The 26,229-nt window shown below is 45.4% G+C and overlaps 1 protein-coding gene across 4 annotated transcripts in view; it reads right to left on the bottom strand.

The window, feature by feature from the left end:
* The window catches only part of LOC138447842 (SNF-related serine/threonine-protein kinase-like), a 385,199-nt gene that overhangs the window by 51,463 nt on the left and 307,507 nt on the right, over positions 1–26,229 (bottom strand). For all 4 annotated transcript variants that reach the window (XM_069604277.1, XM_069604268.1, XM_069604287.1 and 1 more), the window contains exon 4: positions 14,720–14,932. In XM_069604277.1, coding sequence (XP_069460378.1) covers positions 14,720–14,932 — 213 coding nt within the window. The remainder of the gene's footprint in view (positions 1–14,719; positions 14,933–26,229) is intronic.

The raw sequence follows: 26,229 nt of genomic DNA, 5'->3' as shown, positions 1-26,229 counted from the left end.
TTCAAGCCGAAGGGTCAGGGGCAATTTATTCCAGTGATCACTGCCTGTACCGGGAAAGATTTCCCCATACATGTTACTCGGCTAAAACATGGAACCTTCAACCAACCCTGATCGTCTGATCGTAGAGATCTCAATGGAATGTATCTAGAGAATTGTTTTTTCAGATACTTAGGGGCTGCGCCATGTAGACATCTATGGACGATGGTCATGGATTTGAATGGGATTCTTTCCTCCATTATTCTTAACCAGTGCAGTGATTTCCTTCCTTCCGTTATGGGCTCTCTATTCTTTATCCTTTGATAGTGCGAATGGCGTTGTTTTCCATAACTTGGCATTTCTCCATTTCTTTCTTTGGGGCCCCTAGCAGCAGCAAAGCATTGCCGTAGTCCAATCAGGATAGAATAATGGCCCTGGCAATCATAGTCGTGTTTTACTCATTTAAGAAAGTATGGATGGCTCTCAGACGCAGGTAATAAGCATTGTTCTTATGAAGGTATTTGACCTGTACCTCAGAACCCACTGATGCCTCCACCATCATCCCTAGCGTTTTGACCTGCGTCATTACTGAGATGATTACTAGGAGAAATACTGTGGTATTTCTCCTAGATTCCGCAGTGGCTGTATTGTTGAACTCACCTGGTTTTAATAGTGGCTGTATTTTAAATTCACATTAGCTCAACAGTGGCTATAGTGTGAAGATGCTCCTATATTTGATAGTGGCTCCACTCAAGTATATACCTAGATTCAACAGTGGCTATATTGTAAAAATTCACCTGGAAGAAGGAAGGCACGAGAGAGCCAAGATGTCCGCAAGTCCATGAGCTCCCGGGTGACCTTTTAAATCCAGTCAGAATCCTTCTGTACTCTGCACCTCTGATGCGTTAATCGGAGTGCCATATGCTGAGTAAAGCTTTCAGGAGTACCTAGGGGACGTTTCGCTGCTCCGGGTCATGTCACACTGCCGATCCAGGTGTTGTGGAGGAACAGCGAGGGCCACACTTTGGAATGCATTTAAGGCTGTCAGAGGCCCTTGCCGAGAGTTGAGCTGCCTCGGCTCAGCTGTGGCGTTAATACCAGTGGCATTCGCCTGCATCTTTCTCAGACAGCACTGCTGGAGTGAGCGCTGGAAACCAGCATAGGTTGAACGGTACTCTGTCTCCGAGACGAGTGAGAACACAGCAGTGGCGGGCTGATGTTTGCTGAGCGCCATGGCGCTGCAGCCCCTGGCGGTCTGAGTGGTGGGAGCCATGAGAGCCTTGGGCACAGGAGTGCCAGCGACACAGGGAGTGCAGGACGGCAGCCACATTGGGCCTGGATCCTCTGGGCTGGCCCCTTAGACACTACATTTCCGAGGATGCAGTTGTGTCAAGGACCTGAGACACATTGAGAACCGCTACATTGGCTGTTTTTCTGCAGACTGTTTCACCACGTAGAATAGTTTGTACATACGCCTGGCTTGCCGTGGTGCTCTTGAGGGACCGGTTGCTGCACCACCTGTGGGGAACATATTTGGATACATGGAGGAGTGGGGGAATTGCAATCCTGCAGAATACTAAGAGGTACTGTGCGGGATCAGAAATGTGAGGCGGACAACTTTGTGAAGGTTTTTCAAAAGAGGACATTTTATTAACTTAAAAGGTTGGATAAATACCTCACTATCTCTAACCAGACGAGGATTTCCCTGCCTAAAATAAAATAAAGGAAACACTTTAACAAAAGTTCTCTGTCCTTCACACTTATACATACAATAACTCAAAGAGGTTATCCATGGCAGTTCAAAGACAACAAATATAACAGTTACGTTCACACTATAGTAACGGTCTCTCCTTATAATCTGGGTGAATTTTTCGTTCCCCAGATTCCAGCCGGATTCTGTTTCACAGTTCCAAAAGAAATAAGGAAATCCTGCTGTGTAACAAAGTTCTAACACAGTTCTTTGTGACTCCAACTTGACAAAAGTTCCAACACTTCAGAATTATTCAACAAAGTTTCTTTCTCCTCCACTTGTAATAGTAGGAACTCAGACAATCTTCTTTGCATAAACCACAAATATTTCCTTAGTTCCTCGGTATAAATATAGATTGTCAGGCTTCTTCTGCAAAAACATATCAGTTCTGAAAATGCCAAATACTTCTGCAGCAGTTTTATGCAGTTCCTACTTCAACAATGAAAGTTTGTCAGGATAATTTGCTAATATTTAAAAATATATCAATAGCTCTACTACGGCTTCTTTAACAACCACTTCTTTCCACAATTAAAGTTTGTCAGGATGATTTGGTAACACCACTTCAAAGCACTTCATTAATGTCCACCCGGTTTTCTTCCATGCCAGGCCTACTACTTCTAAGTTTTTGTTCCGAACAGCTTAAGTGTCACAACCTCTGATCTGGTAAAGTTCCCTACAAGGTCAGCAATATACAAACAACATGTGCCACTGTGGTTAAGATAAGCTTACAACAACTTTGCAATTCTTCTTGCTTCACAAATTCAGGTTTCAAGCAATTCTTCGTGGAAGGCAAGATTCACATTGGTGCTCTTTAGCACACTTTGGAGATTTCCAAAATCTCTGTAAATTATGCTCCTCTGCATCTAAATAACCTTTATCAGAAGGGCAGCCTTCTTGCCATTTTTGTTTTCCCACTTCTTCATTAACCAAATACTGACAATGCAATAGTTTTATTCTTATTCTGCTTGTGACAAATCAACTTCAGGGGCACCAGTGGTCCAGGGATGAATATCAGTTTCTAAACCATCAATCACCCCCATGCCTGTAGTACTGGCTCAGGGTCAAGAATCGTCTCTGTGCTGGTTGGCGGATCTGGAACGCTGGTCGAGGCATCTCGGACGGCTTTAGTGACGGCAGCGTGATAACAGTCAGTAGTGCAGCCAGCCACGGTTCGAGGGCTCGACTACCTCGACAATGTCCTTAAAAGATGGACGCTGGTTGATGCTTGCGTGGCACTACTCCTAGCTTCTTTGCAAGGCTTGTGTCGTCCTTTCAAGGCAGATGGCCCAAAGCTGAGGAGAGTTGTCCTTTGTTCAGAGGCTCTCTGGCACTTCCCACCTAGGTAGCTTGCTGGCAGAAAATAGCAGGGCACACTGTGTGCTGGCTGGGTACCGGTTCGGGAGCTGCTGGACGGGTCTTCTGAGTCCAGTATCTCTGTTTGTTCCCTGCGGGATGTTTAGGAGAGGGACCTTGCTTCCCTCTTGGAGATCCTGTCCTTCCTTCACTGACAGAAGATGTAAGGCAGACTGTGCCTTCAACCAGGGTCCAAACGAGTCCTTCTTACTCCTTTCAAAGTCGTTGGATGATCTCCTAATTTTAAAGCCAAATGGGCCCCAGTGATTGGTGCAGGCTAAGCCTTCCTAAATGAACCAAACCTGGGTCCCCACCCACAATCTTCTTTTATGCGTGTGGTCAGGACCAGAGTGCTCTGCAACAGGAAAGGTAACGTGTGACAACATATACTCCTAAGTCCCACCCATCCTCCTGTCTGTTGTAGATCAAAGTGTCTCTCTGGTTAACTGAGCCCTCTGTGACTCTTGATCAAAGCGGTGGTCTCCCTTGAAGTTTGTGATGAGAGCAGATTTCCCTTTTCCCTTAAATCACATATTTCTCCCTCTGAAAGGGTTCCGCTCGGCAGGGGTTGTCTATGGTAATAGTAGACCCAGACATACCATTAATTGACTTTCATACCTCGGGGTGGGAACTAGCTTCAAGTTGACACATTGCATACCAAAGAGGTGTTAGTTCTGTCTTCCTCTTGTCCATGCTACGACCAAGCCCCTTCAAGGTTGGCCTTAATTATTTCTCATTAATATGCACTGCCACCAGCCGAACTAGACAATAGGAAGGCAGGTCCATGGGGCCTTTGATATTTTAATTAGGCTGCCCGTGCCTGAACCCTTCTTGAGATACTTTGATGTACCGTGGCTATCACATTCCAGCTGGACATGACAGGGAAGGATGGTGCCTGTAGGCTGTGTCCTCCCGGAGTACACATTACTATGCGTTTCGTGTAGTGAGCAGGGAAAATGTGTGCCGAATGGGCGCACACATTTTCGGAGGTTGATCTCCCATCATTCATTTTTATTACCAAAAAATCAAAAAAGCCCTGGCGAGCGCACACTCCCTGTGCAGATGGTCGAAATCCTCACACTGCTTTGGCAATGTGGGTTTATGCCAGCTTCTGTTATCTACTTCTTCAAACATGGGCAGTGAGCTTTGCCAACTCTGGGACTTTCATTTGCCCTCTCCTGACTTTGGCAATATCTGTTGGTTTTAAATTGCCTTGTTTTTAATTTCTTGTTTTGCGTAATGGTAGTTTGCATTAAGTTCTAAAATTATTACCCCATCTTGTTGCTGGGTTGTAAATAAAAATGCATGCTTAAAGTCACAGTCAATTGGTTTTAAATAATACTGCCTTCTCCGCTTTCTGCCAGCTCTGTATTCAAGATGGCCTGCTTTCTTACTTTTCTCAGTCCCTGACTTGAGCACGCGAGTGGTCATGGAGCGCTCCGGTGTCACAATCACTTGGTGAACACACCAGTAGTGTTGCGCATGTCAGTTTCCCTCGCTGCTCACAAGTCCTTCGCTTGAGCTGCTACTTGCTGTACGTAATCTGCTGTTTATAATCTGCCACTGCGTGCACCACTTACACATGGAGCTTCCTCTGCTCCAAAGGTTCTCTGGTGCTCCCCTGCCAGCGAAGAGGGCATTAAGGGGGAAGGGGGGGGCTTTCCTAATGTTCACTTCCCACTGCGCAGCCTCTGCAGTTCAGGTCTCTAGGGGGCAACCTTCCCTCTCTGGTGCTTCCCGCTGCACAACCTCTGCAATTACAACTTCTGCTGCAACGTGGCGAGTTCACAACTCTTCCACCTACGACTACTGCTTTGCTCCTGCTCACTAATGGCTTGCACCTGCAGGGGCCTTTTAAGCCTCCCAGTATCCCTCCGGTGTGGGTCATTCCCATTAACAAGCTGCACTTTGCAGTTCCTCCTCAGCCCTCTTCCTCATCGTAATACTTCAGGGATTATGGGACTTAACTCCCTAATGCAAAAATGAGTTTGTTTTTAAAACTTGATTTTTTACCTTGAGCTTATTTCTGTTCACAATAATATTCTCTACAGGAATATAAGGATCAATCACAAGGTTTAATTTTATGGAGAAATAAAGATTTTTAAAGTTTAAGTTATTATTCACAGACTCATTTTCACTGTACCTTTGGGAGTTAGGGGAGCTTCTAGCTCTATAACTCTCGATGGTTTTAAAAGGGTTTTCATTTCTCTCAATGCTGAGGCGTTTGTTTGTTTTCGCCCATATTAAGATGTTGAACTTGGGGAGCTAAAAGATTGTTCGTGCAACAAGCCATTACATGCTTTGGCATTGAGGAGATGTCTTCTCTAGAGGAAGACAAACACTGCGTCTCACCCAACTGAGTCCTCCTATTGCCCTTGGCCCTTTCTCCTCCCACGTGATCCTGCAGCAGAACGCCACCCCCAAAGTCAGGATCAGAAAGCGGCTGCTTTTCCCTGTCCATCTTGGAGGAGACTTTAGGCATGGTCTTTGTGGGGACTCTGCAGGGTTCATCACAGTACATTAGAGGGAAACGGGTAATTTGGTGTACTCCAGAGCACCCCAAAGGTGCTCTTTGTAAGCTGTGTGCTCCCCACTCCTGGTGGCTGGCAGCTGCTGGACGGTGAGCCTTGTTGGCGCTGGTTTGTCACCCAGAGACTGCAGGCGAGAGGAGAACCCGGCTTGCTCCAACGTGGCATAGTGGAAGATCTTTGGCTGCTGGAGTATTGGGCGCTGCCAGCCTTGGTTGTCACCATGGTGTGTGGGCTTGTGTGGAGACAACAGAGTGGGCGGCTATTTGGTTGGCAACTGGATGTGAGGGAACTGATGAGTGTTGGGAAGATTTGAGTGATTCGTAACAAGCAGCATTGTGACAGACACTCGGTGTAATAGTGGTTGGTCAGTGGACAGGTGCCACATATCATGAATATTTCTAAAATAGGTTAAACAGGGAAGCAGCAGTCGAAGTTGCAGGGCAGCACAATGGTGGAAGATCCTCTGTGTTTGAGTACTCCATCGTCTATGCCAGATTTGACTGGGGCGTTCACGCTATTAAAGTGATGTTCAATCAATTGCAAGCCAGTATAAAATCTCTAGATGATAAAACGGATACCTTGACGTGTAAAGTAGAACACATGCAGGTCGGCTGGAAAAACGTGGAGAAAGGTTGGATGAAGATGAACCCTGAGTGTCAGCAGTGGAGGATGAATCTTCTGCAACCTCCAGCGAACTTGTTTAAGTCAAGAAGGCTCTTAAAGAACTGGCTGATAAACAGGAGGAACTTGAGAAGCTTCTGGAACTTAAGGAGATCTGGCTCAAGTCTGAGAGCAGCAGGGACACCATTCCAGAGGGAGGCACCTGGAGAGGAGAGAGATCTACCCCCTCCCCACCACTCTCTGCTTGGAGAAGCATCTGACCTGCAGAGAGTTGGAGCTAGAAGATCCAGTAAGACTGGGATCCTTGTCATTGGGACTCCAGCTCCAACTTCCCCCCTACACTCTGGTCGCCCTACATGGGCACCTTCCCCCTGACCTCCTGTGAGTCAAAAAACCTTGGTGTCATCTTTGACTCCTCTCGCTCCTTCACTCCTCACATCACAGACCTTGCCAAGAAGGCCCACTTTAAGCTGCACCTCCTCATAGGCATTCTCCTTTCCTCACCCCCAGAAACTCAATGTCTCCAAAGTGCTGGTCCTCTCCAGGCTGAACGATTGCAACAGCTTCTTCCTCAACCTACCCAACTCCTCCCTTTGCCTTCTTCAACTAATCCAGAATAGGACTGCAAGACTTATCCTTGACCTCAGGTCCAGGGACCGCATCTCTCCAGCCTTTAAATCTCTCCACTGGCTCCCAGTTGCTGCAAGGATCAAGTTCAAAACCCTCTGCACCATCCACAAGGCGGCCTGGGACCCTGCTACTTCCAACACCCTTTCCCTAAATACCTCCTTGCTAGAACCCTTCGGTCTTCTAGCTCCAACTCTCTCCAGGTCAGATGCTTCTCCAAGCAGAGAGTGGTGGGGAGGGGGTAGATCTCTCTCCTCTCCAGGTGCCTCCCTCTGGAATGGTGTCCCTGCTGCTCTCAGACTTGAGCCAGATCTCCTTAAGTTCCAGAAGCTTCTCAAGACCCTTCTTTTCTTGTCCTCCTTCCCTCTCCCCCTCCCTTACTAATGTTCCCCCGCTGCCTCTTGACTGGCAGCCTGGTTCCTTCAGATTCTGACAGGGCACCGGGCTCTCCCCGACAAGTCTACCTCTGCACTTGGTCTCCTCTAATCCCCACGCTCCCCCAACCTGCACTGGCCCTTCTGGGCTCCCTCCCCACCTGCTCCCCTGAGCCCTTTCAGTCCCAACAGTGAGCCGTTCCTCACACTTAGCATGAGAACCTTCTTCCCCTGCACTCTCTTCTACCTGGGGTCATCCACCTGGTCTGCCCTGGCACTAGCTAAATCCTCTGGCACTCACCCCCTCCTCCCCCAATCTCCTCTGCACGTCTGTTACTGCACTTGCACAATACGAATGTCACAAGACCTAGTAGGACAGTTTTTGTTTCTCTTCCCTGCCCCCCGTCTTACTGCTCCTTGAAACACATTGTATATAGGTGCATTATAAAAACCAAATAAATAAATGAATGAATAAAATAAAACGCCAGAGGCCTCAATTGTCTGTCTTCAACCTGTAAGATATTGCTCTATATGAAAGGGCACCATGTGGTTAAAGCTTTCAGACAGGAGACCCATCTAACCGCCTGTGGGGAAGCACAATTTGGGCATGGATGGGGTTGTCACCATGATTTCTTATTCCATTCCACTTATTTTCTTGGGGTTTGCGCACTGATTCATAGTTCTGTTGGATTCCACTTGACGGACACACTGAAGGAGCAGGAGGTTAGAGCGTTGTTGGTTACAGGGATTATGTATGGTCAGACGATAACCTTAGTTAATTACTACAGTCCTAACACCGATATGGTGGATACTCTGGAGTGGATAGTCAGCAATTGGCCAAGTATTCTTCCAATATAATTATGTGGGTGAGAGATTTCAATGCACTGCTGGATACGGATCACCACGGAGAATGGGTGGTGTTTGTAGACCTCTTCTGTAAACTAAAGTATGTATGTTGTGCCTGGGAACTGACCGATGTTTGCAGGGCTAGGCATGCGACAGATAGTGGGCACATGTTTTCCTCGGTCGTGCACCGGTCGGCATTCAGGTTGGATTCTTTTACTTCGGATAGGGTGCTGGGATTCGTAACTGAGGTCAATATACTGACTCGCACTGTGTCGTATCACGTGCCGGTTCCAGGGAAGATGTGTGGGAGACCAACTTGGGTGTTTAGAAGGTTTGTCTGATGTTGTGTTTCGGATGGCAGTTTCACAGACTATAGGGAATTTCTTTTAAGAAAAATGTTTGGTCAGTCTCTGCATAGTGTTATGGGAACCATTAAATGCGTTGTGAGAGAGTGCATATCGAGAGAATTTGCTATTTTGAAAAATTATTCAGTTAGAATTAGCAGATAGTGAAGCAAGAATTCGACAAATACAGGCTGAGGTTGGCTATGTGGGAGACTTGGTGGCACAGAAAATGGTTCGGGATGAGCTGGACAAATGTCATGCTCATCCCGAAGTGCTCAGCAGGAAGTGAAGTTTCTGAGGATAAAAATGGCAGTGCGGCAGTACAGGGAAGCTCAACTCCCTGATAGATTGTCAGCTAGGACGGCTAAGGCTGATGCAGCCAGAGCGCACATTACAGTGATTAAGGATGTGCACGTAGTTCCCAAATTCACTGATAAGGAAGGATATTCTCCAGGAGTTTTGGGAGTTTCACACACACCTTTACTCTTCAGAGTCGTGCTTCACTGTCCAGTATAGATAGGTTTCTTGATCAGGTAGTGCTATACTGGTGTGACGCCAGGGAACAGGAGTGGCTATGTGAACCCATCACATTACAGAAATCCAGCAAGCGATTAAAGCTTTTTCACCATGGAAGGCCCCCAGACCAGATGGCCTTATACCTGACTTTTATAAGCAGTTTGCATCAATCCTGGATCCACACCTGCTGAAAGTCTATCAGCAGGCTTGCTAGATGGGAAATTGTCTGAGTTTATGAGGGAAGCGTAAGTCACTGTATTGAGGAAGCCTGGGAAAGCAGCAGATGAGTGTTCCTGTTACCGTTTTATCTCACTCATTAACATAGATAATAAGATCTTGGCTAAGCTTCTAGCTGCGCGATTAGTGCCATTGATCCATAAATGCGTTAAGTCGGATCAATTTGGCTTTATCCCAGGGCACTCTACCTCTTATGGGCTACAGTGTATGTTTGCACTGATGTCCACACTGAGTCGGGACGAATTTATTGTGGCTGTGTTTTTGGATGCCGAGAAGGCGTTTGATTCAGTGGAACGGCCCTTTCGATTTGCAGGATTGAGACGGATGTGAGTGGGGAAGGGATTTATTTCTATGGCCACCTTGCTTTATGCTTTTATACGAATGCCAGAATTAGAGTGAATGGTCAGCTGACTCCGTTTGTGTCGGGCAGAGGCACACGTCAGGGGTGTCCTCTCTCACCTCTGTTGTTCGCCTTGATGATTTGCGAAATTAATTAGAGATGAATATCTGCATTGGGGGATACAGATGTACAGTCATAAATTGGTAGTGTCTTTATATGCAGATGACATGGTACTATAGGATCCAAGGTTAAATCTGTTGCCGATTAGGGCCGATGTCTTGGAAATTGGGGAATTCTCGGGATTGAAAATAAACACTACAAAGTCGGTTCTTTTTCCGCTGTCTACACTGAAGAATATGGTAGAGTTGACATCTGGAGCGTGGGTGCACATTGAAGGTAGGGGGAGCGGATATGTCCTCTGTTCTCCTAATCTACCGGTTACACAAATTCCAAAATGACTGTTAACCAGCAAACATGGGCTCGCGCAGTGTATAGAGAAGCTGGGTATCTCTACATTTCAGTATTTATTTCCCGGTAGGCCATTTCTCTCTGTAGCTGCATTCAGGGAGAGGTGGAACGTTACATCTCTGGATTTATTTTTGTACTTCCGGTTGAGAAACTCCTTGAAGTAACTGCTTCCTACGTTTCCGAGTACGCCCGATGTGGCTACTATTCTGTATGGGGTGATTGGGGTAGTTGATGTGGGCAGTCTTGTGTCCAGCCTCTATTGTAAAATAGTGGGTACTAAGGTGAAGTGGGTGGAGACGTGGTTCTGGGTTACAACCTTACTGCGCAAGTATGGTGATACTGTTGTGTGCAGACTCAGAAAATAGCTCCTAATAGCATATTTAAGCAAGTGCATTTTAAATAGCTATACCAGTTCTGTTATACACCCAAGATTCTACATAAACTTTTCCCAGACACGCCGGACGAGTGGGTTCAATGAGCGGCCTCGCCCGCAGACTTTCTGCATGTGGCATAGAGGTGCCTCCCTGTGTTACAATTTTGGGAGAATGTCTTTGATGTCCTTAGTGTCATTATTGGGGAGAGGGTGGATCCTACACTGGTGGTGGCCTTGCTGGTATACACTGCACAAAATGCAGGGCAGGTACAGAGGTTGAATGGGCTGTTGCTGTTATTGGCAAAGAAGAGGGTGGCAATGGTATGGGGCAGGAGAAAGCCATTCACAATAAAACAGCAATGAAATGGAGATGGAGTATGGGACTATGGTATATCCCAGTGATGGGAACCCTATAAACAATAGCTCATCTCCTTAGCACAAGCGACTGTTTCAGAGTCAGAGGACGGGCAGTCCCCAATATGGATTTGTGAAGGGTGCTGGAGAGGGTGTTAACTGGGGCACACTTGGCACCCCTTATGCTCAATATTTACTGGTTGGAGTTCTGATTATTGAAGGGGAAATTGTTGGGTAATGCTGTCAGAAGCACTGAAGTCTTTTTCGTAGTATTTACGGGAGGGGGATTATATACTATATTGTACTAGGGGGAGGTGGATTGCTGGACCTTTGTTCTTACTGTTTTTTTGTTGTTGGTTTGTTTTGAAAAAAAATTCACCTGGATTCAGCAGTGGCCGCATTCAAATAATTCACCCAAATTGAACAGCCGGTTAATAGTAACAATTCACCTAGTGCAATCATGGCTGTATTATAAGTCCCGGTGTGCACTTTCTGTAGCTGGCAAGTTTCACAGTTTTATAGACGCCTGGGCTCAACGAGGTGGCTATTTGCAGGTTGCAGTAATTTTAGAGCAGTGGAGGATACCCTGGCTAAATTGGGAGCGCTAATCCCAGTTGCACCACAGTGGTTATTTTCTAGTTATTCACCATATATCTCACTGTTCACTTAGATACAACCGCAGCTGTGTTCTAGTGTTCACCTGGATTCAACAGTTCAGCATACAGGCCAACTAAGGGGCGCAGCTAGGCTTAACACCAACGGAAACTAAAGGGCGCAGCAAGGTTCAACACAGTGGCAAGCTATAGAGCGCAGCAAGGTTCAACACAGTGGCAAGCTATAGAGCGCAGCAAGGTTCAACCCAGTGGCAAGCTATAGACCGCAGCAAGGTTCAACCCAGTGGCAAACTAAAGGGCGCAGCAGGGTTCAACACAATGGCAAGCTAGAGAGCGCAGCAAGGTTCAACACAGTGGCAAGCTACAGAGCGCAGCAAGGTTAAACACAATGGCAAGCTAGAGGGCGCAGCAAGGTTCAACACAGTGGCAAGCTACAGAGCACAGCAAGGTTCAACACGGTGGCAAGCTATAGAGCGCAGCAAGGTTCAACACAGTGGCAAACTAAAGGGTGCAGCAAGGTTAAACACAATGGCAAGCTAGAGGGCGCAGCAAAGTTCAACACAGTGGCAAGCTACAGAGCGCAGCAAGGTTAAACACAATGGCAAGCTAGAGAGTGCAGCAAGGTTAAACACAATGGCAAGCTAGAGGGCACAGCAAGGTTCAACACAATGGCAAGCTAGAGGGCACAGCAAGGTTCAACACAATGGCAAGCAAGAGGGTGCAGCAAAGTTAAACACAATGGCAAGCTAGACGGCGCAGCAAGGTTCAACACAATGGGAAACTAAAGTTAGTTATAAGAAGAAACTAGAGAGCGCAGCAAGGTTCAACACAATGGGAAACTGGAGAGCACAGCAAGGTTCGATGCAGTGGCAAACTACAGAGCGCAGCAAGGTTCAACACAATAGCAAGCTATAGAGTGCAGCAAGGTTCAACACAGTGGCAAGATAGAGAGCGCAGCAAGGTTCAACACAGTGGCAAACTAGAGAGTGCAGCAAAGTTCAACACAGTGGCAAACTAGAGAGTGCAGCAAGGTTCAACACAGTGGCAAACTAAAGGGCGCAGCAAGGTTCAACACAGTGGCAAACTAAAGGGCGCAGCAAGGTTCAACACAGTGGCAAACTAGAGAGTGCAGCAAGGTTCAACACAGTGGCAAACGAGAGAGCGCAGCAAGGTTCAACACAATGGCAAGCTATAGAATGCAGCAAGGTTCAACACAATGGCAAGCTATAGAATGCAGCAAGGTTCAACACAATGGCAAGCTAGAGAGCGCAGCAAGATTAAACACAATGGCAAGCTAGAGGGCACAGCAAGATTAAACACAATGGCAAGCTAGAGGGTGCAGCAAGGTTAAACACAATGGCAAGCTGGAGGGCGCAGCAAGGTTAAACACAATGGCAAGCTGGAGGGCGCAGCAAGGTTCAACACAATGGGAAACTGGAGAGCGCAGCAAGGTTCAACACAATGGCAAGCTTTAGAGCGCAGCAGGGCTCAACACAATGGCAAGCTTTAGAGCGCAGCAAGGTTCAACACAATGGCAAGCTAGAGGGCGCAGCAAGGTAAAACACAATGGCAAGCTAGAGGGCGCAGCAAGGTTCCACACAATGGCAAGCTATAGAACGCAGCAAGGTTCAACACAATGGGAAACTGGAGAGCGCAGCAAGGTTCAACACAATGGCAAGCTTTAGAGCGCAGCAGGGTTCAACACAATGGCAAGCTTTAGAGCGCAGCAAGGTTCAACACAATGGCAAGCTAGAGGGCACAGCATGGTTAAACACAATGGCAAGCTAGAGGGCGCAGCAAGGTTCAACACAATGGCAAGCTAGAGGGCGCAGCAAGGTTAAACACAATGGCAAGCTAGAGGTCGCAGCAAGGTTAAACACAATGGCAAGCTAGAGGGCGCAGCAATGTTCAACATAATGGGAAACTAAAGTTAGTTATAAGAAGAAACTGGGATTTACAGCCAGTCTTCAATTTTGGCTATTGACGGACTACATATCGTTTTAGCTGTGGTCGATAAAATATATGATATACCATGTGACAAATCTATATATCCTTATAGAAATACTTTAAGCAAAAATGTGTATAAATGCAGCTTTACATTTCCCACGTGGACTGGAGGCACACAAGTCTAAATGCCAAGTAATGTCAGCCTGATCATTCTCCTCTTGGTTTTGCAACATACTTTCAAGGTTCGAGAACACACAACCAGCAGCAGTAAATATGCACAATGTAAACAAAAACGTAGTTTGTAAAAAAGAAAATATGTATATTTAAAAATAAAAAGGATACTTTTTTGTGCAAGTAAGACTTCATGGAACTAAGTTATATAGTTTAAAAAGGGCAAGGGGTAACTGTGCGACTAAGTGCAAGTGTCTTGAGGAAAGATGCACATTTCCGTGGTCCTAGAATAATGCCCTTATATTAACGTTACATTTTTGGACTTGCTACCATTCAAAACTGGTGATGAACAGCCCTTTCAAATGTGCAGACAGGTGGAGGTAGTTGCATGGCCCTAATGCCATGTGCTTTAAGTGGGTGGCCGAATTGATGGGACTGGGGGGCTGTAGTTAGGGGACGTGGCCAAAAGGTACGGGTGGTTGGGTTACCCCAGGCATGCTCCCTAACTAGAACCCCCCCTCGCCTATGCGGGAGGCCTGGAAAATGCTTTGTTCCCAGGCAGTGGGAGCCAAGCAGGAGAGCTGGGGTGCACTGGTATCATAACTTTGGCACGCACAACCTCTCCTTTTTGTTCCTAAATCATGGGCTCAGTGTCTGCTGGCGGGCTGCCTGTATGCGGCTGAGGGATATCAGAGCCGGAGATCGCGAAATAAAACGAGAGGCCGGGTGCACCGAAGGTCTGATACCAGTGCACCCCAGCTCTTTGGTTTCTTAATGAGAGGAGCTAACCTGCGGGCTTCAGGCCTCTCCTTTTGTTTCTTTAAGTGAGGAGCCAACTGCCAGCAGGCAGCCCTTACACTCATGGCGTTGCCTGGTTAAAAAGCGGCCTGCATCGGCCCATTCCTCCCTCCTTTCTAATCAGAAGCGTTGACACCTGCAGGCAGCCCTTTAACCATCCGGCTCTTTGGCTAAAGAGACTGCCTGAGCGGGGGCAGCGTATCTGGGGATAGTTGGGGGGAGGGTCGGGGAGATCACAGCAGGGCCCTTTGGTCGGGACCCCTTTTTGGAGACGGCCGGGGTTCTGACCCAGCTAAGCCTGGCTCACTTAAAGCCCTGCTAATGCCAGATTTGGGGTTGGGAGAGTGGCGTTAGTGGCACAAAATCCTCTAATCACGGTTTGGAACGCGAGTGGGGGTTCACCAGAGGTGGTTAATGCTTTGTGCCAGCCCTGAGAAGATCTCCCACCCTCTGCACCTGGAAAAAGGTTTGGTACTTACTCCTGGATGGCTCCGCGGTCTGCGATGTTCCCGCACATCATAGCCTGGATGATGACCTCATGCTCTTCCTCAGAGACACTCTTATAGGATGTGAGTGGCAGTGGAGAGCGGCTGGCTGGTGATGGGTCCACACCCTGAAGCCACGGGTGAGCTTCTATCTCTTCCAAAGAGGCCCGCTGCTCCGGCACCCGCTGCAGCATCCGAGAGATCAAACTAGAAAGAGGAGAAATGACAGACAATTCAACACATGCAGAGGCAGGAACAGGGGTCGCTAAGCAACTGGCTGGCTTAGATTTGTCACATGAAGGGTCACCCACAAATGATTTCACATCATTGATGACCAACGATCTAAAGCAGGCCTCTGCTCTATGCAGGGCCTTCTAGTCAACCCACAACGCACATGAGTGAAGATTGAAATGATTGAATTAACTGTAAGAAGAAACCTGCATTATAAACAATGTAAAGTATCCCGCTTTTCTAGATTTTTACTCAAGAATAAATATGTTTACCCCATTTGGTATGACACTCCATTCAATCCCCCAACTCTCCCCAAAAAAATGAACAAATTTAAACTGAACCCCTTCTAATGCAAGCAAGATGGAGGTAGAAAAGGGCATTGTAAACTGTAACAATGCAAATGTGGCACCAGACAGCACATTAATTGACCAATAACGCCATTTTAAAATAGCTGCTATGCGCCTCGGATAAATCACAACCCAGAGGTGTGTGACTGCAAGAGGACATGCACGTGTATTTGTTACAGCCATAAGCGGTTCACCCGCCAGCAAGGGCATGCAATGAGGAATGAGCATGCATCTGCACCACCAGTCCTTGCCCCAAGTATCTGCAGCAGTGTTGTCGGTGCAAGTCTCCGCTGCCATCTGCTTCCTGGAAAAAGCCTTGTTCCGCCAACATGCTCTGGCCAAGTCATATTAGCACAAGGAGATCATCATTGGCCTCCTTCTCAGCCAATCAGAATGTTTAGAGTGCAGTCAATAACTTCTGATACTGACTGGAATTTGAACATTCTGCCTTCAAATGTAGACAGGGATACAATGCATTTCCAAGGCAAGATTGTTCTCAACAAGATGCTTCTTTTCTAGGATGACCTTTGTTTCTACGACATGCAAAGAGAAATCCCAAACATGGGAACACGATTTCATCTTCTTATAAAGCAAACATGTACTTTTATATGACAGCCAACATATGCTCATGTTAAACCTGTTTCAGTTCAACCAACATTGGAATTAAAATGCTTAACTTATGGAGACAACCTTGTTATTTAAATTCTCTAAAACAAAACCACATTAAAATTAGCAATTCCATTTCTATTTTTTCTTTAATCTATATAGAAGTACTTCCCTACCAAAACTCCAAAACATGTATTGCTACTACTGCTATGTGCCAATGGCCTTGCAGACCTCGCTAGGGGGCCTTATGGCTTGGGATAATGACCCTTCCTCCTAGTTATGGCCCTTGGCGAATCACCCCTCCCTCAGTCTATAAGGCTATATTAACTGTGTACCAGAGCGCTTCCATGAAATGCTTGCCACAGTGGGGATTACTTAAAGGGACAGTAGGTTTACCGGCACCCATCAATAGATCCCTTGAAAGAACTTTAGTCCCTAGCAGTACGATGTGGCGAGCCCCTGCCTGACGCCAATGATCACAGAGTGGGACAGCACCAAACCCCTTTGGCTACCTCATGCTAGGCAGGGGACTGTCACACCTCTTTTCAGGAAAAGGTAGCTGCACCTCAATAAGAAATGGGTAGTAGGGGCTCATTGCAACAAGAGGAGAAACAGAGCAAAGGCCACCCTCAAATCAGGGTTATTAGTTCCATCTTTCTACAGAGCATGGCCACCTTCGGTCAAGTAAATGGGTGGGCGTTTACTAAACCTTCTCCCGAGCACTATCTGAGCACAGCACAGACACCTTCCTACTACCAGTGCGGGTCCGATACTCATGGAGTGGCATGGCGAGTCTACGAGAGTCCCAACATTATCTCTCTGCGTGGATCAGTGTTCCTTGCTTTTAAAAACAGTGGAGCAGGGGTATAGCATCTACCCACTAGACGGCCAAACGGAGATGTCTCAAGACATGGGGAAAATGGGCACATGACTAGACTGTTCCCCCACCTTCAGGGCTCCCATTTTTCTGGCTGGTGTCTGCGTTCAGTGCTACCCACTGGCTGCAGCATTCCGCCATTTTATTTGCACACAGTTACAAGACCAGTCCCTTTTCTTTGTAGGGAAAGCAGTCCGTTTTGAGCTATGACTCGAGAGAACTTTTGGTCTCATCCAGAGCTCTTGAAGATGCATATTAGAGGGACTCTGGTATCAGCAGCTGCTCCATGATGCAGAAAGTGCATCATGGCGAACACTCGGTCATAGTGTCAGCCATTTTGTAGAAGCAAGTAAACCTGTTCTGGTTGGGGAGAGATTTACAGAATTTTACTTTTAAGAGCATGTTTTGTTTCCATGTTTGATACTCTGATGTTTTTCCAGTTTTGCGCTGCATTACATTCCCCTTGTTATTTGTTTTGTTAATCATATAGGTGGCTGTGCCCTGGGAGTCGAGCATGGACACTGCCATCCTTAACCCAAGACTGGGTAAGATTCTGCACGTGGAAAGGAAACATCACTGAATGGTCGCTCAGCCCCAATGTAGTGGATGATGTCACAGCCATTTTATCCTCCCATCCCAATCCTTAAAATCTCTGTGTATATGTATAAATGTTAAGCAGATTTTAATGTTGGGGTGCGTTTTGTGAAAAATTAAATGAACACCAAGCCCAGTTTGCTTTATGTACTATGTAGTTCCAGTTTACAACCCTTTTACTGCAGGCCTATTTGTCAAATGTAAAGAACTGTGATCATTCTTATGTTCACAAAATGTGCTTCGATTTTATGCAAAGCAGCCTGGAACCCTCACTTATGCCATTTGTCCTCTACCTCTTTCTCACAAGGGTATTTGGAAAGAGTAGACTGAGTGTACTAGACTGTCCATCATGGAACGATAATCTATCAGAAAAACAACTCATTCTAGGTTTTGATAAAGCGCTTTGATCGGCTAGACAAGTGTATTCTTCTTATAATTATATATACTGGAAGGGATCATTAGCAATACATATTTTACAATGCCAGTTCAATTAACGGTTTTCCTTTTTTTCTAAAAAAAAAAAAAAAGCTGCTTTAGCAAATCCACTGCATACAGCTGTCAACAGTGGCTGAAGCAAAAGTGCAGCGGACTAAATGACTCACCGACATAGAAAGAGGGCGCGTGAGCAAAGGCTAGATTGGTGTAGTCTACGCCGGACGTAGCCAGCAATAATAATGATAGTCTATGGCTACCACTGTTAAAGTACATACTAACCAAGTTGCCAATCCACAAGGGCTGCCATTGGCTGGAGGAGCAAACTTTGCGTATCCAGTCTTCTCCATTTTTATAACAGCCATCACACACTCCGCTTATGTGGACATCAACATAGCGAGGTTGTGCATTTAGATTCATGCAGAGCGACTCCTAATCTTTTTCCCTTAACGGTTAGTGAGAACGTTTTCATATTCCAATGTATAACGTTTATACCATCCGCTGAAGATCTAACAGCCCTAGCGGAGCTCCAAGATTGGACCAGACATATTAATGATTGACACGACAACACCTACTCACCCAACTCCTACATGTTCCAATCCTCTCAATGCCAAAATGTCTCACTCTGTACGTGCTGTAAAAAGGAGTGTACGTTTCCAGAGCATGCGCATCTAATACAGTTAAATTAGATTCCGAGCCCCGGGCACTGCAGGTGCTGCTCTGTGCAGCCTTACAGCCTGTCCCGGAGATCATTATCTAATCGCCTGCAAAATACATTAGATGACGGCAGCTCTGCAGTTGCATGGGAAACCAAGATAATGTCCCAGGCACCTGACTTTAATTTGCTGTTCTTGGGCATTGGATTCAACAGCGTGAGCCATGTTGCTGTATTTCCTTTTGTTCTGGGAGTGTGTGCCAGGAACTAGATACTAAAGCTCTAGTATGGCATAGTCACAGCCCAGTCACTAGTATTTAACATGCAAATTAGCACTGAGCATTGGCCAGGCGACTGGCCTTAATCAGTATTTGCCCATGTTCTCTGAAGAATCGTGGGAATTCATTCCCTTCTCTCCAAGGATTCCCCCCTCCCCCTGTGAGGCTAAGGAGGTGAGCCCACTTCACAATACCCTCCCCAGGGGAAGAGGCACTCCCGTTCCCAAGAGGAACTCCCTAGAGAACCTGCAAAAGTACGACCTTTAAGACTTCCTGATAATAAAATCTGTTATTGCAAACCTACAATGGAAAACCTCATTGATAACTCCCATTCCAGTGGGACGAAGAAAAGGACGTATGGAGGAGAAGAGAATCGACCAGAAAAAGGACCAGATTTGTATGCAAGGGAAGCCTCACGGCTACGTCAATCGCAAAAAGGTGGAGGGCCTGGGGAAAAGAAAACAGCCTGTGAGCTTCAAACGCAGACACACACTGGTTTTAAAGAGCAGCAGCAGAGACGGGATGCACAGCATCCTATAGCTGTGGGGAACCAAGAGATATCGGGTGGGCTATCACCGGTAGCAACGACGCTGAACAAACTAATGCGGGATGCACAGTGTCCCAAAGCTAAGGAGGAGAAAGACAACAAAACTGGTGGCGTGGCCCTCGGAGCTTCGTGGTGGACCAGGGGTCCAGATAACAATGCAGAGACCATTCAAGATACGCTGGTAACCGATATACCTGAGCGCCATCCAAGACAAACAAAAGAAGAAGAAATGGAAAAGGCAGCATGAGATACTGGACTGAGAAGAAAGGAAAACTATCTTCACCAAACGAGAAACCCGATGACATTAACTCTATAAACTGGAGGTAATAGGGATAACAGGAGACCCGGGGGAGTGAGTGATAAGAGTTGTTGGAACACTCAAACTCGTCAGTTACGAGATAGATGAGAGCATAAGACCCAAACGAAGGGTAAATGATAAGTATTATGGGAACCCTGATCCTCATCGCCGTTATGTGAAAATCAGATAATTTCCAAAGGGTAGAAAAGGAGGGAATAATAATTATTGGACTGCTTATACTCGTTGTAGTCAAGAAATCGAACACCTAATAAGAGTGAATGAGAGTCATTATTGGTATGCTCATACTACTCACAGTCCAGATAGAGAAAACCTTATGAGAGCAAATGAGAATCATTACAGAAAGGTCCTCTCTTGTCACATTCAGGAGAGAGAGAATATAAAAAAAAGTGAATGAGAATCATTATTGAAGTCCTCATACTCATCTCAGTAAGAAGAGAAATAATTTAACGACAATATCAGGAGAAGAGAAATAGATATTTTGGGGAGGCCCCATATCTGATAAATCCAAATAAGGTATAATAGAAATAAAAGTACAGGCCAGATCTGAGAAACCCAAGAACAAGTTGGGCTTGATACAAGTAGACCCAATGAAGGAGAAAAGGACAACAAGGATTATGAACTGGTCAATAACACAGAAGGTTGTGAGCGGAGTCTATTAGTGAAGAAGCAAAGGATCAATCCTTATAGTAAAAGACAAGAGAAGAAACAGGAGTCAAGAACTCTAATAAAGAACCTGAATGAATTGATAAAAGTGATCACTAAAGAATATCTAATGATCCTGTATTGCGAGGTGGCCAAGAGACAAGTCATGGAACTGCAGGAGAAGGGAGCCATTTCTCCTGACTTTGAGTTGTTTGAATAGTGGTAGGGTCAGATAGGTTAGAGTGGGACGGTGGACAGCTTCATTTATAGACATTCATTGACGACTGTCGAGCACCTTAGCTATTTTTGTTAGTAATGGTTGCCTTGTAGAATAGGGAAAGATGGGGTTTATTCCTATTCTTTAATAAACACCTTTGTAGAATGTCTAACCAGCGCCTGTGTCCTCCTTCTGACCCAACAGTTCCCAGCAGCCTGGGGAGCTGCTTGGCCCCCCCATCTACCCCACACCTTGTGTGCTTGTCCCCACTCTTCCAGACCCCATACCAGTGTTCCTTGTTGCTGCTCGTAAATGTCGGCAATACCTCATCTCCTCACCTGCGCATACAACTTTCCGTCATCACATCACGGATTGGCTTCAGGCAGTGCGACCATTTGCCATTTCCACGGTGGACAAACTTTTTTTAGCATTTCTTTGTGGGGAAATGTGTTCTCACTGAGCTTTATTCTCTCTTCTCACCAAAAAGCATCCCTTAGAACCGTGGACATGCTAATAGCTATGAAGTTGAGTGTGGTGGGTAGCACCACATGGTAACAGCCCGGTTACCCTTGCTAACTTGGGCAGTGGGAGGTTACCACCCAGTACGGCCCACCAAGCTCTGCATTATGGCTTAAATAAAATATTAAATATGTGTGAAACGCCCCCAACAGCATGCTGTGCGGTAAATTATGACTTATGCAGAATTATCAGAGCTGCCAGGTCTCCGTTGCACTTACTTATGTGTGACATGTCTGTTTAAAATATGTTTAACAGTGATATTTCGATCACTTGTGTCACACCAAGTTACTATCACAAGGAGTTTTACAAAATAATTAATTCATTTCAATAGATTTATTCAGCATAAAAACCTTCAGCATAAATAGAAATTAATTATATACATAAAACACAATAAATTAGCTGTACTAGTGTTAAAAAATATATAGAATGCAAACAAAACAAAAGGCCCTGCTACAGGTATTGTTGCATCCTCAACAAAGTACACAAAAGAGGTGGGGGGATTAGACTGTGGACCAAAGCACCCCCTATCTTTAGGAACACCCTAAAAAATATAAACTAAAGAATGGTCCACAGTGTTGTATCACGGTGTCATATGTCCAACCTCACTGATTAGAAGGCAGAAATAGGGGTAGAGAAAACACAGTATACATATCTCTAAAAACATTAGTGCTTTGATATTTTAAGCTTTACACAGTAGGAATTGGACCAGTTATACAATTATCAATTTTATTTAACCTTCAATGGTAAATATACATTTTATTTAACCTTCAATGGTAAATATACATCATAAAAATGCCAACAGGGCATAATTCATCATAACACAATCCTTAAAAACTTTAGTACATAAAAAAAGGTAAAAAAGTCAATAAAGAGAAGGCAAAAAAACAAAAAAACACACAAAGACGACCAAATCGCATCAGTGACAATTTAAGTACACCGGAAGAAAAATAGTGCACATATAATCCTAGGGAACTCCAAAATCAGGGATTACGACATAAACATACAAAAATTTAAATTAAATCAACTTATTACTCCTAAGTCTAACCACAATAATGGGGTTAAAGAAAAAACAAATAATACAACTCAAATAACTACTAACCTCCACACTACTTCACTCCCATTTAACCCGACATGTTTCATTCCTCACTCATTTCATACACACACAGTCAAGGGAAATTCATCAGGGGGGTATACTTAAAAGCACGATATGTCTCAATAGGTCGTTTAGCGCGGCGGAACTAGAGTTACCGCCTCTCAACCTTGAATAGTTCAAAGTGAACTTTTAATGTTCCACTGCTATTCTGCTAACTACCGTGTTTAAGAACCACGCGAACACTGGCTTTCGCACAGGCACCTAGACCTAAACAGTTTGCAATTATTTCAAAGGTTAACTGTTGTAGCGTCCGATACAAAAACAGTTAGATTCTTGTGGTTGAGTTCGGGCTGCCCTCACACGAGGAACGGACACATGACACCATATAATAGTTAACACAGTACTTCAACACGAGAAGGTATATGGTGGATGGCTGAACGAGTTCAAGTGCCCTCTATCAAATCTCTACACAGGTTCCACTGAAAAGCGCTTCCAGTCATCTTAAGTTGATGGCGTTATGTGTAGCTCTAATACGCTACTGCACATAGCGAAAAAGTTGCCATGTTTCATCACTTAGTCACATATATCGTTGCAAGGTCGACATCTCTTCAGCGCGGCCAATAAATTACTGGCGTGTCATCAGGTGAAATGCAGCCCAGTTTCTTGTGGGTCTCGTCGCGTTTATAAAGTTCAGGCATCCTCGTCTGATATCACTTTTATGAGAGCACGCTCGCAGCCTCTTTGTAAAAACAGTTCCCAAATATCGCTGCCTCAATAACCAAACTCCATGGACATACCTTACAGATGTAAAAACAACTTTCCTATCAATTGAACACATTCAAAATTGCATAGCTTCCTCAATACTACAAACTCCTTGTGCATTAAATAGTGGTTTCAAATACAATCTCCTTACATCCAAAGTGTCAGGACAAATTAACATGTAGTGTGATAATGTTTCATTAGCAAAACAACACAGTGGATATAGTCCTGATCGCATTGTTGACCATGAGCGTATATACCCCGCTGTATGTAATATCCCCAGCCTCATTCGCTCATACAAAGAGTGCTCATAAGGAGGATGGCTTTTGTCCAAGAGGCTCAATGAATTTCCCATCATTTCACTGCATGGGAACGCCGAGGCATTCCACAAAGAGGCCCATTCCACTTCCAACTTGTCCATGGTTTTCCTCCTTGCATTTGCTTTAAGATCTATTTTTGATGACCTTTTGCACTTCAGGAGATTATCCCAGAGGGCTCTCTCATCGCACATATATAATAAATATTTTACGTAGGCCAACCAACAGCAGCTCTTTGCCCCCTCCAAAAGTAGAAAATGTGCCAGAGCCTCCTGGTATGTTGAGAATCCCGGGGAGGACCACAGTCTGACCCAATAAAGCACAGGTTTAAGGGCAATCAGGTCTACTACAGGAAAAACACTAAGGAGCAATAGCATCAGGGAAGTCAGAGCACTTATAGGCAACAAGAGTAGTTAAAAAAAAACTTGTTCTTAATACCCGACAGTGGGACCCATTTAGAGTGACCCCACAGCTCCAACCCATAAAGGGCCACTGGCAAGGCTTGCTGATCATATAACTCCAGAGCCGGCGAAATTGCCCCACTGCCACGACTAGAGAAAAAAGAATATATTCCACCACTATATTTCCCCAGACTAGTCTTGGCCTTAACAAGTTGATCAGACCAATTCCCTAACTCATGGAACCTAATTCCCAGGTAGTCAAAGATGTGACTTGTTCCAGCTTTATACCATCTGCCATTATTCTCAGGGGGATGTTCTTCGCAAAAGGAGGTTTAAAAACCAAGCTTGCTACACTTACTCTTGAAGATAGCCAGCGATGTCTCAAGTCCCCTTCGAGATATAGCTAAAAAGACATCATCAGCATAAAAAAGGGTGGCACATTCCTTAGTCACAATTCTGGGGGCATCAAGAGCGTCCCTTTCTAATGCATCTATTATAACCTGTATATAGATTATGAAAAGGAGGGGCGCTAAGACACATCCCTGGTGCGCCCCTCTATTCACAGCAAACAGCCTTGATTGCTCCCCCCCCAACCCAACTCCATAGCGCACCGATGCCTCCGTTTTTGAGTATAGTAATTTGATGGAATTAACCAGCGACGTGGGTACATTGCAATCATTTAATACCTGCCAAAGAGTATTTCTTGAGTCTGTATCAAAGGCTGATTTTAAATTTTAAAAATACGCATACAACCTGTTTTTTTGCCAAGTTCACGTATTTTTGAATTAATAAAAACAAGAGAAAGCCACGATCCACATTACCTCTGCCGGCACAGAAGCCGGCTTGCGCTCCGGTGATAATCCCAGCTTCAATAACCCAGTTATGTAATCTGCTAAACATAATTCTGCCAAATATTTTGAAGACAGTCGAATGATGAAATCTGGCCCTAGTTCTCTGGAAGACCTCTCCCCCTTTCCTGTATATGGGGTCTATAGGTGCATCTCTCCATGTTTTAGGGATTTCTCCAGAACATATAACAGCATTAAAAACCTTAAATAAAATCGGAGCCCAAATCAAAATGTCATCCTTCTAAAAATCCACTGGTATCAGATCAAGACCAGCCGCTTTGCCTGGCTTTTGAGAACTCAAAGAATTGTTGACTTCATCAATCGTAATGCGCCAGTTCCCAGATGGAATCAGGTCATTTACAGCAGCGCCAAAACATGTGCACCTCATACAGGACATCACTACTGCAATACCAAGGGGAGGCCATCCCTGGGGTCCGGATACAGGTGGGTCTCACTGAACACTACAGGTGACTCCTCCCCCCACTGCAATACTAAAACAAGCGCATCTGACTGGGACACATTCACTACTCTGCCCAAGAACAGAGATGTACTAATGTTGCCCCCCGACTCACCCTCTGCCACCACCCACCGCATGACCCAGCCCTCGTTCTGGAATTCATTCATTTTAAAAATGGTTTATTGCATCTACTCCCCTCTTTCTCAGAGAGAACTCCATTTAACAGCATTCTTCGTTGTGTGTCCATCAGCCAAATCCTAACCCATTTTTATCCCTAGCTCAATTGCAAGGTTGTTAAATCCAGATAGACAACCTCCATAACCCATCATTGCACCTGGCTCCTTGAGCATCCATTCAAATAATGGAAACAATTAGATTTGTCAGGCATGCCAGCCAACACCGGATGGCGAGTCACCAAAATGCTGCGTGTAGTGAACGTGATTTCACAGTCCCAATGACAACACAGGAAGTTATGCTGCATGACCTCCGACCCCGAGGACATCACGGAAAGTGAGGCCACAGCGGTTACAAAAGGCGTAGGTTTAATACAATAAATAGCCACTGTACTATAGCAGACAAAAACGTAGTTTAGTTATCCACTATAGTTTAACTTGGTGCATGCTTGGGGAACACCCAACATGCCATGGGCCAGGGAACCTTTCTTTATAGATCAGTAAAGCCTCACATGGTTGATTACTGTGGCAGTAAGCAAGTTATATTCTCATACCAGATATAGATATCCTGTGTACGGTACAGCTCAGCCACTACATGCATCACGTTCCCGCTGTAGTCGACAATAAGCAAGGTGCATGCATCCTTTAATGCCCAGGTGTTGGATGTATAAAAAGGGAGAGCAACGGCAAATTACTCAAAACCATGAAAAAGTCCAAGATGGAAACCTATTCTCGTGAGGGAACCATATTGTATGTGCAGATCAAAGTGTAATCCGAATTGCCTTTAGGCCCATTTAAAACTCCAATCTTAAAATATGGTGGATTTAGAACCCCCCCATCCCCAAAAGCAAAAAGAAACACCCACATACCCCAAAATAGAATTCTCTTTCCATTTCTGGCGATAGCACTTTGATCTCTGGCCTGGGGAACGGGTACCAAAGGGGGAGGTCTAGGGTACCTTTGAGAGCCCACTAAGTATGCCCATACTTCGCATATGCAGCTGTCAATCACAGGATTCACTGGTTCACATATATTCTGCAATTCCTCCCCTATGAAGGCGTTCCAGCATCTGACACTGGACGTCAAGCTCAGAAGCCTACAGATGCCACCCACCACGTTACTTGAGCAGCCTTCAGGAAACGGCACTACATACGAGATGGGTTCTTTAAAACATGGACTGAACCTTGGGGCA

This window comes from Ambystoma mexicanum, chromosome 1p, assembly GCF_040938575.1.
Source record: "Ambystoma mexicanum isolate Mex_15411 chromosome 1p, UKY_AmexF1_1, whole genome shotgun sequence".
NCBI classification, from domain to species: Eukaryota; Metazoa; Chordata; class Amphibia; order Caudata; family Ambystomatidae; genus Ambystoma; species Ambystoma mexicanum.
This window is presented reverse-complemented; position numbering and strand designations above follow the sequence as displayed.